Below are 15,647 nucleotides of genomic sequence, written 5' to 3' on the forward strand. Positions count from 1 at the left end.
TTCATTCAATTTAATGTAATGATTTATATTGATCTTATGTAGGTTCTGCACCTTGTATTTAACATGTTCAGATTTTATAGTCCTTCACCTTATGTTCTGCACTACAATGTAAAATGACATCACATTTGAGTAGGTGAGCATGATGATCAGGCTTAATCACCATTTCATTTCATTTCTTTATTCATCCTGACACCTTGTCCATTACCTCCGCCAAGCAGCTTATGATTTCATCCCTGTCAGTTTGTTTGTACGCAGCAGTATTAAACCAAATCAGATTTCCAAAAATAGTCAAAGGATGGATTATGTGATTGGGTGTCTTGATATATTTATAGATAGTTCTCATGCATATTTAGGGAACTGATCTAGGAGTGTTTGTAATTTGGTGCAACTTGAATTCAAGGGGACTGTTGGTCCTTGGTGTAGGCTTTACTGAGAAACACTCTAGTTTTAGCAGTTTTTTGGGTTTTGATAAATATATAGTAAATAGTTTGTATTTATACAGCGCCTCTCTAGTCTTGTTAAACCACGGTACAGTTTTGCTGTTCACTCATTCACTCATAAATTCATACAGTGCATTTTTTTGCAGCACTTTATCTATCATACATCACTTATTTACAGCAATTTGGGGTTCAGTGTCTGGCCCAAGGACACGTTGGCCCACAGAAGAGGGGAGACTAGACTAGAAACTGACAACCCTATAGTTAGTAGACAACCAGTTCTACCTCTTGAGCCGAAGACATTTCATTTGATTATGTTGCTATATTAGCAAGGGACAAAATGTTACCATGGCTGTTCCTATTGGCAAATAATATGTATCTTCATGTCAAATGAAGACATATGATGATACATTTTTGTCTATTTTCATTATAATTGTAAAAGTGGCTGAGATGATATGTATTTTGTGCTGTATTTAAAACTGTTAATATGACTCATTCAAGTATTGGTTCATTTTTTCTTTATGGTGGGATGAGATGCATAATTTCCATCCCATGCTTATTTTTAGTGATATCCAAGAAGAACACACAGAGGATAGCTAAATGGAATAACGGATGGTCAAATCTGGCGCTCCTCTTCCTGCCCAGCGGCTTCTGGCTGGGAGGAATTTGGAGAAATGCTTCCCAGAGGCCCACTGTCTGCCACTGCAGCCAGTGATCACTCTCCATTACCCTAATTTGGCTCTCACACACTCAGCATCCGTAGTGCTTGTGTGACCTTGGAGGCGATGTGCACAGCAGCGGCAGGCGGCCAAACAAATACACGAGGACTCCTGGAAGCAGCGGGTGATGTCATCTACACCACAGCAAACGCAATCAGTCATCACCCTGCGTTATCTCCCCTCCTGGATCCATGGGCAAATAGTGTTTTCATCCCCCTTCATCAAAGAAGAGGAAAACGTGTTTATCAGTGAACATGGCGGGGTGTTTTTAGATGGTCTTTGAAGGCGGTGATAGCGTCTGTCGTGGCAGTTCATTGGTTGGAGAGGTCAGCCGGCCACAGGTTTTTCTAATTACAGCGTGACCTTCCTGGGCAGACACATTCCTTCTGTCCGATTTTCCACTTTACTTTCACACCTCAACCATCCTTTGTGATCTAAATGACCACTTAGTGTTCCCCCTTTATTCAGACGACTATCTGTCACCTCAAGTACACAATTAACCACTAATTGTTTATTCTATTTTATTTTTTTGCCATGGGTTTTAAGGGTGGCATTTTTGTCACATATCGCCTTCTTTCTATGCAGACAGCGACTCATGCTGTCACAGTGTCTGACTCTCAGTAAAGTCTGTGTGGGTGTCTGCGGAGACCTCTGTTCAGTTTTGGGATTTGGGGGGGGGGGGGCTTTCTCTGTCCCCTCTCCAGCTTTACTCTGTCTTTCTCTGTTCTGCATTTCTGAACACAGAGACTTTTTTTCTTTTTGCAATTGTTTCTGTAGATGAATGTCTCGCCATCTTTAGCTCAGGAGGGTTTGAGACAGGCCGAACTAATGACCTCGGCTCCTTTGTGCCAGGCCTCAAAGGAAGAGGGAATGGAGCTTATTGTAAAGAGGAGCAGTATTCTGGAGAGTGCTCCCTCTTCATATTTATGTCACATTTTAGATTTAGTTTTTCAAGATCATTCTTTTATTTGAAACTTAGTTGGCAAAGTTTAGTAAAGCCTATTGAAAGTAAGGTTAAGAACTCGCTGAAGGAGTTTTTGTGTCTGGGGTATTTTCCTTTATTGTTAGTCTTGAAAATAACCAGCGGACAAATCATCGTTTTGCTAATGGTTGAAGATGTTCCTGTCAAAACCATATGTAATTTATGTTAAAGATAGCAGAAAGCTTGGCGAAGATTTGCCTCTGGCCATGTTTGCTTATGGGATTAGGCTCTTTGGAGGGTTTGGACGGAGAGCCTTTGTGCACTATACCGTCCATTTAAAATGACTGAAGAGGCTGTTGTCCAGGAGTTGGTGGTTTTCTCATGACCTCACCTGGCCCCCAGAAGGAGCTCTGCCTAATGATCTGTGCTAATGGTGGTCCAAATCTCTTGTTGTACCAGATCTCCATGGCAACCCACGACCCAAGCCTATATTGCAGTTGCACCATGAGAAAAATTCCCCTTTATTTTTCTGCGGGAGTTTGCTTTGTGCATACTGTTACCAGATATGAGTCAAAAACTGGAAGTGGAACAGTAAGGAATGGGAGAAAGGTCCACAAGGAATTCCGAAAATGTGTGGCAGGTGAAAGCTCATGTCCATCTCTCATCTGACTGCATTGTGAATCTTCTATCTTGAAGCACAGTGGCCTCAGAGCTGTGTTTGCACTGTTAAGATGATTGATCATGGTGAGGACAAGTGTACTTGGTCATCCATCATCCATCTGTCCTTTGCTTTGACTGTACCAGCTGTTTCCTTGGTTTGTAGAGGACATTGCTGTAATTAACCCCATTTACTGTATAACCCATGTGAGACATTTTATGGCTTTAAGTTCAACTTCTTTATTGTGCCTTTCATCCTACACACAAGGTAAATATGGAAGTGAGATACTGCTCGCTAGTGCCAAGTGACAGTGTTGTGGTGCTTTGTATTTTAAATCAAGTCTTGGTCTGGAAGTTACTGAATCATCATCTTGTGTCTAGACAGAACCTAAGAACAACATAAATAAAACACTTTTAAAAGACAAGTCTATAATGTTGAATTTCACCACAGAAGCCATTCTTTACAAGGGTCCAATCACATACACACAATTATTAAATGTAACAGCTTTTATTCCTCTTTACTGTAAAAACATTCCACATTTAGATTTGTCATGTTTTACCTAAGTTCTAACTCACATGCTCACAACTAATACTAACTGATTGGTAGAGCGTGTATCAGTGGGACCTCGATACGCCGGGCTCCATTCCTGAATTGCTACTGCATAAACTCTCCAAATGCACTAGATGGCTGCATTCGTATATCTATGGTATTTTGGCTTCATTTCTTGATAGTGGGAGGAAATGGAGATGCACTCTCCATCTTTATATACAGTCTATGGTGAATACCCAATAATAGCTTTTTAAGACCTCTCCATCAAAGAGTTTCCACTTCGACTGACTGAATGTGGGCCATTATAAACTATTATTGTGTCTTTTCACCATTACACTATACCCTGTCTTCTCTGTATTGACTGGTCAAGCAGGTCATCAGTATTCATAATAAAATCCTATCACACAGAAAATGGTCCTTTGTCATATCCTTAATTGGTATCCCTTCTGAGTCCCTGCAATGATTCTTGAAAAAAAAAGCATGATAAAAACTGAAATTGACGATTTATGAAGAAGAATGGAAAATGTCATGGTGCCTGTGAGGTGCTGCCCTTCAGCTCCTCCTCCTCCTCCTCCTCCTCCCTTTTCTATTCTTTCTTCCCCAGGACACACACACAAGCACACACACACCACTCCCTGTGAGTCTCTCTTCCTCATGGGGCCAGTGGGGAAGGCATTCCAGAGCTCAGGCCACTGCAGAGCTGTGCTTCGGACGCAAACCATGAGATACACTCTGTCTTAGCGTTTTGAGTCAGAACATTTTTGCCATCTTGCCTTGCCTACAGCATCTTAGCAGCAAATTTGTTTTAATCATCAAGTACGTATGAATTTAGGCTAAGGGTCTTCAGAGCTGCGGGAACAGCCGCTGGTTCCTACAAGCTAAAAGTGAGGAGGCTGTCTTGAGTTGTTTTCTCTCATTAGAGGCCACCAGCATAGATGAGTAAGCCGTTCAAACCATTTAAAGAGTCAGTCTGTAAACTTCATGAGTTAGTGGAATTTTGTTGTTGCAGGCAAAATGGACATTTCGTGGTAGAAAAGACGCCCACAGGGAGGCAGTGTGTTAATATACTTAACTTACAGTAAACAAAAGAGGAAAGGAAAGAAAATCTGACGCTTCGAGGAATAGAGGTCACATTGGTTATCTTTTATACGCTTCGTGCTTGATTCTGCACCAGCCATGAAGCCGGGTAGAAGATATACAAGTGAAAACTGAATGTGTTGCAAGAACCATCACAGATCATTGGCTTTAAAATGTATCTCATGCCTAATTTTGTGTTCTACAGTTGTCAGGTTTTCTGGCATTCAAATGGTCTTGTGGAAAAAAAACTTAATTGGAAGTCTTTTCTGTGTCGTTTTTTTGGGTGAATTTTGAACCACACATATTTACATCTTATTAACATATCAGCTCAAATTTGTCCTTCATCATCTCAGATGACTCAAAGTGAAGACCCTCCCCCCACTCTGTAGTCCTTGTTGTCTGGCACTCTCTCTTTCCTCTCTGTGGGTCTTTGGGTGTTAACCTTGACAGCTTTTGTGAGACTGTCACCCTGGTCTCGGAAGTACACAGGGAATCCACATTGGCACTCAGTCTAGCGGGAGAATTGCCCCTTTGGTGGATTGTCCTATGGTCATCGTGCATTGTGTGTTGACTGAAAGAATCTGCATTCATTATAGCCTTTCTGCATTCTCTGCTGTCCATAGAATTAACTAGTGAGAAGCTAATGGAGTATATGTGTGTGAGTGCTTGTGTGTGTGTGTGTATACAATATATATGTAAGCGGAGAGGATCGAATGATATGGATTGTATTGTTTTGTATGAATATTTTGTTTGTGTAATCAACATTTTTTCAACATGGTGTATTACTCTATAGGCAAGAGATGGGTTGAATTGAATGTTCCTTTTCCTTTTTGTTGATTCAGTTATTACTTTTGTGGCATGATTTTCGGGATTGTGCTCCATTAGTTTGGCTGTTTAATAGAAGATTCCCTCACAGCATCCTAGCTCCTCCATGACAGTCGTCCTGCACACAATGCAATCACAGTCCAGGCTGTTCTTCTTTTTGATCCCTACAAACAGCAGCGGCGTCCCTCTCTATCTTAAAGAACCCATTGAAGACTCATCTCATCTGACAGCACCTCCTCTTTCAATACCTTTCACACCCTGACATGCCTAACAAGCACTTGATCTCTGCAGCTGAATTTATACGTTACGTCCTGCCTCCTGCATGCTCCTCTCCGGCATCTGACCAAGACAATCTCCTGTGACGTTCTTTCATATGTGTCCATGTTACTTGGTACTCTGCAGTTTTTTGTAGTCTTTGAAGGTTTTGTAAGAATTAAGGTTGTATCGTTTAATTGATCCATTCACTTTCAGTGGGCCCATACATTCCCTCAGAAGGATCAACAGATCACATTCCATTGCACAGATTTACTTGGCAGGGGAAAGGTTTAATCCAGATTTATACCCATGAAAGACATTTGAAAGCATTCGGCGGCTGTGTGTACAGCGAGTAGCATGATAGCAGTAGCAACATAGGATGCTTTGGCCATGTGTGAAACGGGAAATATTTTTTAATTTGTTTTGGCTGACTTTTATTTGACGGGGTTGAACTCTTTACCTTGTCCCTTCGGTAAAGGCTGCGCAGGACCCCTATTCATTTCTGACCGTAAACACAATGCAAATATCGCTGTGGCAATGAAGATACTCTCATCACAATACAGTTACGATTTATTTCAATTTCCTTTAGTTTTAATGCAGAGTTTTGTTTCTATCTTTAGGACATTACTGCATTGGAACTTTGGTTTGGATACACATTTAGGCTTGACCTACTCAAATAATTGATTTGTGCTTTATGTTTATTTTTCTAAATCAATGTCTTGAAATAATATTGAACTGTTTTTATGGGCTGGGCACATGCTCGTGGGCTCTGGCCCTTCACTTTGATGAGGAGGAAAAAGACTGTAATCATTTTTACATCATCTCAGGGCAGCAATGTATAATTAGAAAGGGTTGATTTCCTTGACCACAGCAGGGTCTGAAATTGCAGGCCTTGCCTGAATCCAGGGTTTAGGAAAGTAACTAAAATAGAGCTGGGTGAGTTTCTGTACTTGTGTCCCTCTGCGTTATATAGTATCGGTCAGATGGCAGCGCAGTCACCGTGACACGCTGCAGCCGATTCACCAGCACTTGGACGACCGGCTTTTATGTGGCGCCTCATGTTTTCAGAACCAACTACCAAAATTACAACTTTGCCATAATCTCTTTAGCATGCAGTATGGCTGAAACCTGTATCGACCACGACCTGCTATGACTGCAGCCACTCTCAACGTGCACCCTACGTAGCCTGAGCTAGCCTCTATTAAAGCTGTTATAGAGGCTGTGTGTTTATAGTGTTTCCCCTGTTACCATGCTCACCACAGAATCATGAGTTCTATGTATTCTGTGATGAAAATGTAAATTTATTGTTAAAGTTGTCAGTTGGCACAAGAGTGGAGAGCTGATGCTGCAGGTATTGGTAAAGCAGTTTTTATCAATACAGATAGGTAGCAAGTGTAAGGCATCTTCCAAACCCATATGTAGAGACTTTATCATCTTCATGTTGTACAGATACTTTCAATGCATTGTTGTAACTGGTGCAGTGCCTGTTCTAAATCTGCCTGTTTGGAATGGGCTGTTTTCTGGGCATGGTGATGCTAGTGGCAGCTTTCTTCCTAAAATTCTTAAAGTGACCTGGAGTAATGTTGCTGCAGGAAGTTAAGAACTGCTTTGCGTCCAAAAATACATCATTGATCATTCCTGATCAATTCAATGCGTACTAACTACCCCATTCTCAAACGATGAGAAAAGAAACAAACTTCCTGCATAAAATATTTTATATCGGCATATTTAACACACATTCACACACTCACACACACACACACAGACACAATTTCCTAATGACCCATATTGGACATCCCCTCTAAGGAAGTGTGTGGCTGCAGTGTTTCCCACTTAGGTCAGGGTCACTGCGGGTCCTGACCTTGGCTGCGTGACCTTTGGGTCAATTACAGGTTTCTCTGTGTCTGAGGGAATTCGAAGGTGTCACTGCAACCTTTTCGCTTCCTGGCTCTGGCATTCTTCTTTGTTTCGGCACCCTTTAAAACACAGGGCACCTTTTGTGTGCTCCTACCCCCCTCCCACCCGTTGTGCGGCGGAGGCGGGGAGAAAATGGGTCACTGTTTCTGATTTGACCAGCATCCCAACAACACTTATTCCCCCGAGGAGAGGAGCAGGATGCTAATAGTCGCTTGTCTCTCGCAGTTCAGGTTCTTTAGGGATTTCTGCAAACCTCCTGCAGACAGGCGTCAGTGCTAATCTGCTAGGCAGCACAGTGCTGAACACGGAACCCAAAGCTTATTGTCGTTACTGTGGTTCGCCACATCTGCAGTTATGATTTAGCCGGAATCGCTGACGTATGGTCTGTGTTATTAGTTTGGTACTACATGTTATCTTGAGGTTGATAATTCATACATTTTAATTTGTGGCTATGATGAGTGGGCAACTTTGGTGCCGCAGAACAGATTACTGTACTTTGCTGTTAGACGACTCCGTGGCCAGAACGATCTTTCCATGCACGATTGGTTCTCAGCAAAGCAAAACCAGTTTTTCCATGGAGGGCTTGGATACCGCCGAGTGAACCAGTAGCCAGGTACTGTCGTTTTGGAGTTGTGTGCTAAGTCATGTGTGGAGACTGTGGGGAACCATTTCAGTGAGGAGAACTGTATCTCAAAAGGAAAATGTGGGGACGTCTCATGCAACATGTGAGTTTGATTTGATGAACAATGACTCTGTAAAAGAGAAGTGCTGGCTTGCAATACAAGATGGCAGACAACTTCTATTTCTGGACATGGGTTGTTTTGTACATCATTTTGACCAGCTCAACAGTTTTTTTCTGTTTGAGATAACTGTAGTTACACGGGCGGGGGGGGGGGGTCTTAACATGGGATACAACAAAGAACCTAACCCCAACTTTCATGGCTTTAGTCGGCTTGAAATCTCAACTTATCATCAGGCTTGTGTTTCGGAGCTGCTGGTGGTTTACCATAAGCGTGGTGGGGTCCAACCACAGGTGAGGTTTTCTGCCTCAAGCTGGAGCCTTGCAAACCTTTTATGCAGCTGGCCATTAGATGGATGCTGCGTTTTTCTCTTGGCATCTCAAGCTGCTCAGTATCGATACAAAGTTATTAGACTAACATTAGATTTGTATGATAATCTCGTGTCAGAGAAGCTCATTCAGTGAATTTGTGTGGATAACAAACAGTGACCATTGCTAAGTAAAATGTTTGCCTGAACCCACGTATGAATACAGCCCACAATACAATTTTCTGAAAAATCACGGCGAGCGAGTGGAAGTGCTGATCACCTTTCTAGCACGTGACGGATGCAAAACTGGAAGAATACAAATATCTCTTGATGAAAAAGAGCCATAAACGAACAGGAAACCAATGAAGATTTCAACTTGGAAAGGTTCGAGAGGTTTTGTTGTTAAGGGCCGACGCATGTGTCGGATGTGCAGCACACAAAAATACTTTCCTCGGCTGAATTTCGAAGTCATGTTCAGCCTCTACCCAGATACAAGCCCTTCCTTGAATGTACTGGAAACGTTCCTGTTCCTTGTGAATGTGTATGACCTGGACAATCTTCTGCTGCATCCCTCATATGTGAGAAGAACTTATGCTTGCTGACTACACAGGAAAGTGCAGCAAGCTAATGTACAAAAATTCCCATTTTTTATATTCCAAAAATGTTTTAAATAAGGTTCATGATGAATATGTCTTAGGGGAGCTCAGGGCCAGGGCAGGTTTTCCATGTTGGGCTTTGTTCACATCATTCCGCTGCAACTCTGTCATGGAACACTGTATACAGACACAAGATGAACATGACTAACATTTCTCAGTAGCATCTGATAACAGATTGTTTTACCCCTAAATTACTTTACTAAAGAAACAGGCAGCCACTGTGCTTTGTGAGTAAGATGTTATCTTAAAGTCAGTGGTCAATGACACAGCCGTGTTTACTCCGCTGATTGGATGTCCTTCTCTTGTGCTCAGTTCAGTTCACGTGGGACAAATTTATTATGGGATACGGAGCATGAACTGAGTTGATATTTGGCATCTGTTCGGCTCCTCATCGACGCACAGCTCAGCAAAGTGGAGACTGAAGAATGATGCCGCTAACAGACAGACAGACAGAGCCCTCAGGTGTATGCGTGAATAGAGGTGTGGCGGTAGAAACTCAGAATTGGCCATGAACCAGCTGCTACAGTGCGAGCACACAAATGGAAGGTTCATTAACGTCTTAAATAAACAGCCTAATTGCAAACAGTGTATTTGACACTGCATGTTGCTGTGCTGAGATGAATATGTCATGGGAGTTATAAGGATTGTTATTCCACTTAAGCGGCTTTCTCTCAAGCCTGGAGTTCGGGAATCGATGGAAGCTTCTTCAATATTTTAGTTTTCTTGTTTGAATCATTTACAGGAAATGTCAATAAGGAACCACAGTAGTGAATTCTGAAATCCACCATTAGCCCGGTGTTGTAAGCTGATTAGTCAGAAAGCCTGTGCGGCTGTGTGGGTTATGTTATTGCATAAATACGTAAACAACAACTGTATGAGTGTAAAAAATTGCATAACACTTCTTTAAAAGCTGACCTTATGGGAGGTTTTCTACCTGGTATCTATGTGTGTTGAATTCAGTATATACTCATGAGTCCCGTCCTGTCTAAGCCAAGATGATTTCTGCAGCAAAATAAGCACGGCCAAGGTTTGTCTCTGGGGTTTTTACATTGTGTTCCTGACCTTCAGACTCAGGATGGTAGTAAAAGAAAATGATTTGGTACATTGTTCAAGTAGAATCTGCTTCAAGGTCAGTTTGGTTATCTTTATTTATCCAAAGTCTAAATATAAAGCTTTTTTTGAGTGTATGGTTTCTGTATTACATGGAATCCTTTATAATAAGACATGGTTTATATAGTAAATCATTTCTGGTACATCTCAAAACACTTTTTGACAGTCTGCAGTATTACATCGTTTTCCCTGTTTAGGCTTAACCCATTTCTTTTATAAACCATATTGAATCAGAATCATGAAAACACTGGGTCTGTGGGAAGGAAACATGTGAACAATGCCTCTTACAATTCAGATAAACATTTCATTTTTTTTTTTTTTTCATTTTTTTTCATTTTTTTACATCATGATAAACATGATGTATATTGCAAAGGGGTGAGGCATGATCATGCGGGAGATGGAGATTTTTTCAAAATTCTGACAATAGGCCTTTTATTGATTTCTCAGAGAATAATTCATGGATCTTGATGAAATGTCAGCCACATTTAAGAGACTACTATTTATTCATGTTTAATTTGGTGTAGATCCAAATACAAATCTGGATAATTAAACTTCAACAGCACATCGCAGTTTAATTTGTCATACCACATTTGCATGATGAAACAATTTTTATACTAAATACAAAAATTATCTCTAATGAAGTGTTTTGCGCTTAGCAGTGCACGTTCCCCTCCACCGGCAGCAATCTAATTTTGCGGGAAACACTGATTCAGCCTTGTGCACACAGTGCTTATTAGTGTGCGGCACTACATTCACATTAAACATTAGTGATTTGTTATATAATTCTCAAAGTTATAACAATTCTGTCCAAGAAAAGTACTTTGTTGTTAAAAAGCTTCACTTCCTTCCGCCCTGACGACACTGCACTGTGATTGGTACAATAAAAGTAACACATATGCCCATGTAAGTGCTTGTGTTGAGCTGCTGAAGGTCTGTGCATACTGGAATTGACTGTGCAGAGTCATGATGTCAGAACATGAGCTCATGCCAATGCTATTGTTGGCTATTGCTATCTGTAACCACCTTGTGATTCTCTTCAACAGGTGATGTTCACAGTCAAAGAAGATTCCCACTCGAGGGAACCCCCCAGTCCCAGGGGCCTGGCAGCACTCTCCCTAATGATGACATTTTCAGGCTAAGCCTCGCCAAGGGAGTGTCCATGTCTCTGCCCTCATCGCCTCTGCTGCCACGACAGTCCTACATGATGCCCCTACGGCCCAGCAAAAGATCGCCAGGTACAAAATCGGCTTAATGTGCTGCTAAACTTTGGGTTGTTCTAAAGTTGCCCTCAGCAGCTTTTATGTCACTCCTCTCTAAAAACATGTCAAAGTATTCTGGATAACTGTTCCTCACAAAGAAATAAAAGTCACAGGGAAGACAGGAGGATGAAGGCAGGAGGATGAAGTAACAACATTACATGGACCATTCTGGATCCCGCTGGTTACAGAGATTTGTTTTTGTCACTTCATCCCCGTATTTGATCACCTTGTGTTGAAGTATAACTCCCTACAACTGTGCCGCGTGTTTACACTTTACTGGCTCGTAATGGGCGAGTGTTTACACTGGATTTAATTGTGTGTCTCTCCTGGGCTGTGGTTGTCAGCAGCTGTGGGGTTCAACCTGAGTCTTTGTGTTCTGGAAGTCTTGGCAAAGAGGAGAGAAATCCTTTAAGTGGTCAGTGTGGCCCCACTCACATGTGGCATTCATCTGCGGGCTATCTAGCCTTTGTTTAGAGTGGTTACAGCTTTGATCTGTTTAGTGTAAAGATGAGTTGGTGGGAGGGGGGATGGGGGGGATGGTTCGGCTTGATCTTTGCTCGGACTTGTCGTTCATGTTAAGATCTCTTGTAAAATAAATCCCTGTTGTGTTTCAGGGTTTTTCATTAAATGATTTTTTTTTATATGGAAGACTGTGGATATATATATTCTATGAAACAGACAGATGCAGTTTATATTTGCAAAGAGGTAAATTAGCTCAGCCTCCACTCAAAACAAATCTGTACAACCACCTTAAGTGATGTAAGATTTGAGATTTGTGGTTTTTATTCCACCAATGAGAAAATGTATATTTTAAAGACATGAAGGGACTGACAGAGCAGGAGAGAGAGATGAAGAGAGAGAGGAGGCTCAGGTTTGTGAAGGTGAAAAAAGGGCCCTGGGGACTGGGGAAGGGGGAACTCTCATTAAAGGCACATTCCCTCATGGCGTGCTCTGAAGAATGAGAAAAAAAATGGACTGACAAGATAGGATGCTACGGAGGACGACCGGGGAGTGAAGGTTGGGGGAGGGTCCGGCAGCTCTCCTCCTCTGTCCTGAGGGGTAACTGTGAAAACCCGCCGGGGGAGAGTTCACACCCCCAGTTAATAAACACATACAGCAGGAAATGTCTCAGCTCTGTGACGAAAACGACGTTGGCCGTGCTGCATTTTTTCTTTCTCTGCCCCGTTGAGCCGTAAGAGAGGACATCGTGTTAAACTCAATTTCAAGCCTCCGCTCTTGGTGAAATTACTTTTATTCCACCCTCTACAAAAAATTTATAAAAATGAGACGACCCTGTGACTTATTACCATTATGTAGATGTTCAGTTACTAAACTGATTATCAGTGAGTGGTTCAGCATGGTTTGGAAATCTGAGCCAGTATTTACAACTAACACATTATTCGAAAGCATATAGCAGTATAATGAACAAGCAAGTTTGCTCTTATTCTAGGATAAGGAATTCATGTTGGGTGTAAATGTTTAAGTGCCATTTTGATCTGTACTGCTGATTGTCAGAACTTGAAAGGTGTTCTGACTCAGTAAAGATTTGCCTGCAGATGTTTGCGGTCATGCACACAGATGTGGAGACTGTGAACTTTCCAGCACAGGAAACATGTTTAGGAAACGTACACTTGATAAATAAAATACAGGACCCACCCCAACGAAAATTATATATATTTACCACATCTAAATGGCTAAATATTTTTATACAGAGATTAAACCTCTTAATTCCAGACAGGCCCTGTACGAGATCAGTATAGATCCTGAGGGGAAAACACAGGGGGGTAGAGTGGGACACAGTGAGCCCTGTGGCTGCGTGAAACTAGAAGATGTACAATGTAGGTTTTTCTGATAGATAAACAGACATTTAATAACCCAAACAAATATTCAGAAACGCTATACATCTATTTATGCTCCTTACCTTTTTTTTCACATCCAAACATATGAGAAGTGGCAATGTGGCTTTGTTTGCAAACTATGTTTGTTTGTCTGTTAGCATCATTTCGCAAAAACTACTGAGCTGATTATCATGAAACCTGGTGGAGGGATGTAGTGTGGGTCAGGAAAGGACTCAACAAAAGAGTGATCAATTATTAGTTGATGCAGTGCTTTTAGAATGTGTTTGGGGGAATCATATCTGTAGTTGTTATTTTGTATCACTGGCGACATTTCATACAGAGTTTGAAAATCATGCTCATTTATATACTTTGACTTTTAAGGAACACTCAATTTACTCGAGTCAGACTCCCACACAGCCTTCACTGACGTCTTTTGAGGGGAAGTGGTTTCACAGATTCAAAAAGCATTTTGTGGCTTTGCTTCGTTTCCCGACACATTGGATAATCTATCACACTTAGGAAGGCCCCAACTTAGTGGTTGTTCTTTTTCATGAAAAAACTTCACAAGGGACAACAGGGAAACATTGAGTTAATTAGGAGTGTGACGGATGCCTGAGCCGCAAAGCTCTGGTGGTGTTGACTGCCACAGCTTTGATCAGCTAAGCCCAGAGCTTAACCATGAAACACAGCACCCGGACATGTGTTGAACAGCACCTTGGTTTTACAGTCCTAATAGTTTACAGGACCTCTGAAGGCACAACGGAGGGGACATTTACTGCAGGAATGTCGCCTGAGTGGACCCATCCTGCACCAAAGCAGCACAGGTCAGAGATCAGGTATTTAAAAAACCAGAGGGCCCTCAATATGAAATGAGCAGAGTTTAGTTGATGACACAGTAATTATGGTTTCCAGCTCTCTTTAAGCCATTAGAGCTGATAGAAATTAATGGTTCCACAGTCTCCAGGGTATCTCCATCTCCACAGTGACCTCCACTGGCTGCAATAGGTTACTGTGCTGTTTAGGGATTAAAAGCATTAGGTTGTCCTGCATCTGTAAATATGAAGTTAACACAACTGTTGACTATTCAAATAAACCCATCTCTCCTGCATTCATACTTAAGTACAATTACCGCAGCAGTTGAATAAAACATATTGTAAAAATGGATTAAACAAGGAGGCTGGAGGACTGCAGTGTGGTAGGTAGAGAGGTGATATGTTTCTGAATGTACAGTGGACGTGTGACCTCAGTGTAGTTGCTTTATGTCTGCGTCAGAATGTCAGGGATAATAAAACCGCTATTCATATACATTTATTACTGCCATCAGTAGTGTATCACTTTAATTGGTATGTATGCAATTAGACCACATGGGAAGTGCTCTCTGGTGGTTGTGTGGTAAAATGAGCTAAGTGATTTTTTTTTTTTTTGCTTTGATGGAAGCTTTGGCTTTATGCGGTGCAGAGGATGATTCACTAATTGAGCAGCCAAACAAACATGTAAATCATCACCAGAGTTTTTTCTTCTCTCATTCAGGCAGGGTGGCAACTCTGGTGATACTCTTTGTTTGAGCTAAAATGACAAATTTATACCACTACTACTTTATACGTGCTTAATCTATATTAGTTTGGCCGTTAAAACACTGCATCGTGGCCTACGTCGTACCCTACATGGAACTCTTAGGAAGTACCCTGTGGCTATGCTGAGCCTGACGTGCATCTCCCTAGAAATGTAACTGCATGTCATGATGACACAGACTGCAACAACAGTTTGGCCCCATGTCAGCATGTGTCATCCATACGTCTCAGACAGTAGACAAATCAATGCAATGCAACCCCACCACGATGTACTCAGTTTCAGTCGCCATTGTTTAAAGAACACACACGTTAGCATAGAAACTGTGGCACAAACTAGAGCTTGGTTGTATAATAACAGAGTAACACAGGCACCCAACTGCCTAGGCCACCTGTGTAGGCTACAGAGTTGGCTTTTCATCTATGCTATGCACAATTATAATCCAGGTTTTTAGACCCAAGAAGATAACCTGAAAATAATCTCTACAACTTCTAAGGATCCCTTCAGCAACCAGCTTGCCATATTTAGCTCTCTCCTTTGCCCTGTGTATGTGTGTGTGTGTGTGTGTGTGTGTGTGCGTGTGCGTGTGCGTGTGTCTGTGCGCACGTTAAAGCGGATCAGGTGGCGGGGCTCATCCACAGGGGTCTGACCCTATAACCTCTTTGTTGCTTATCTCCTCCTTAACTCTGTTTTTGTAGCGGCATCTTCGGTGTTGCCTCTGAGCACATTAAAGGATATACGTGAGAAGTGCTTAGCGCTTAAACCACTATATAGTCTTTGCAGTGTGTTGTTGTTGTTGTGGTTATCAA

At 41.8% G+C, this 15,647-nt stretch overlaps 1 protein-coding gene across 2 annotated transcripts in view; it reads left to right on the top strand.

Moving 5' to 3' along the window:
* tanc1b (tetratricopeptide repeat, ankyrin repeat and coiled-coil containing 1b) overlaps positions 1 to 15,647 on the top strand; it is a 99,728-nt gene that overhangs the window by 19,272 nt on the left and 64,809 nt on the right. For both annotated transcript variants that reach the window (XM_062401975.1, XM_062401976.1), the window contains exon 3: positions 11,216 to 11,407. In XM_062401975.1, the coding sequence (XP_062257959.1) occupies positions 11,216 to 11,407 (192 nt within the window). The remainder of the gene's footprint in view (positions 1 to 11,215; positions 11,408 to 15,647) is intronic.

The sequence above is a fragment of the Platichthys flesus genome, chromosome 13, assembly GCF_949316205.1.
Source record: "Platichthys flesus chromosome 13, fPlaFle2.1, whole genome shotgun sequence".
Taxonomy (NCBI): domain Eukaryota; kingdom Metazoa; phylum Chordata; class Actinopteri; order Pleuronectiformes; family Pleuronectidae; genus Platichthys; species Platichthys flesus.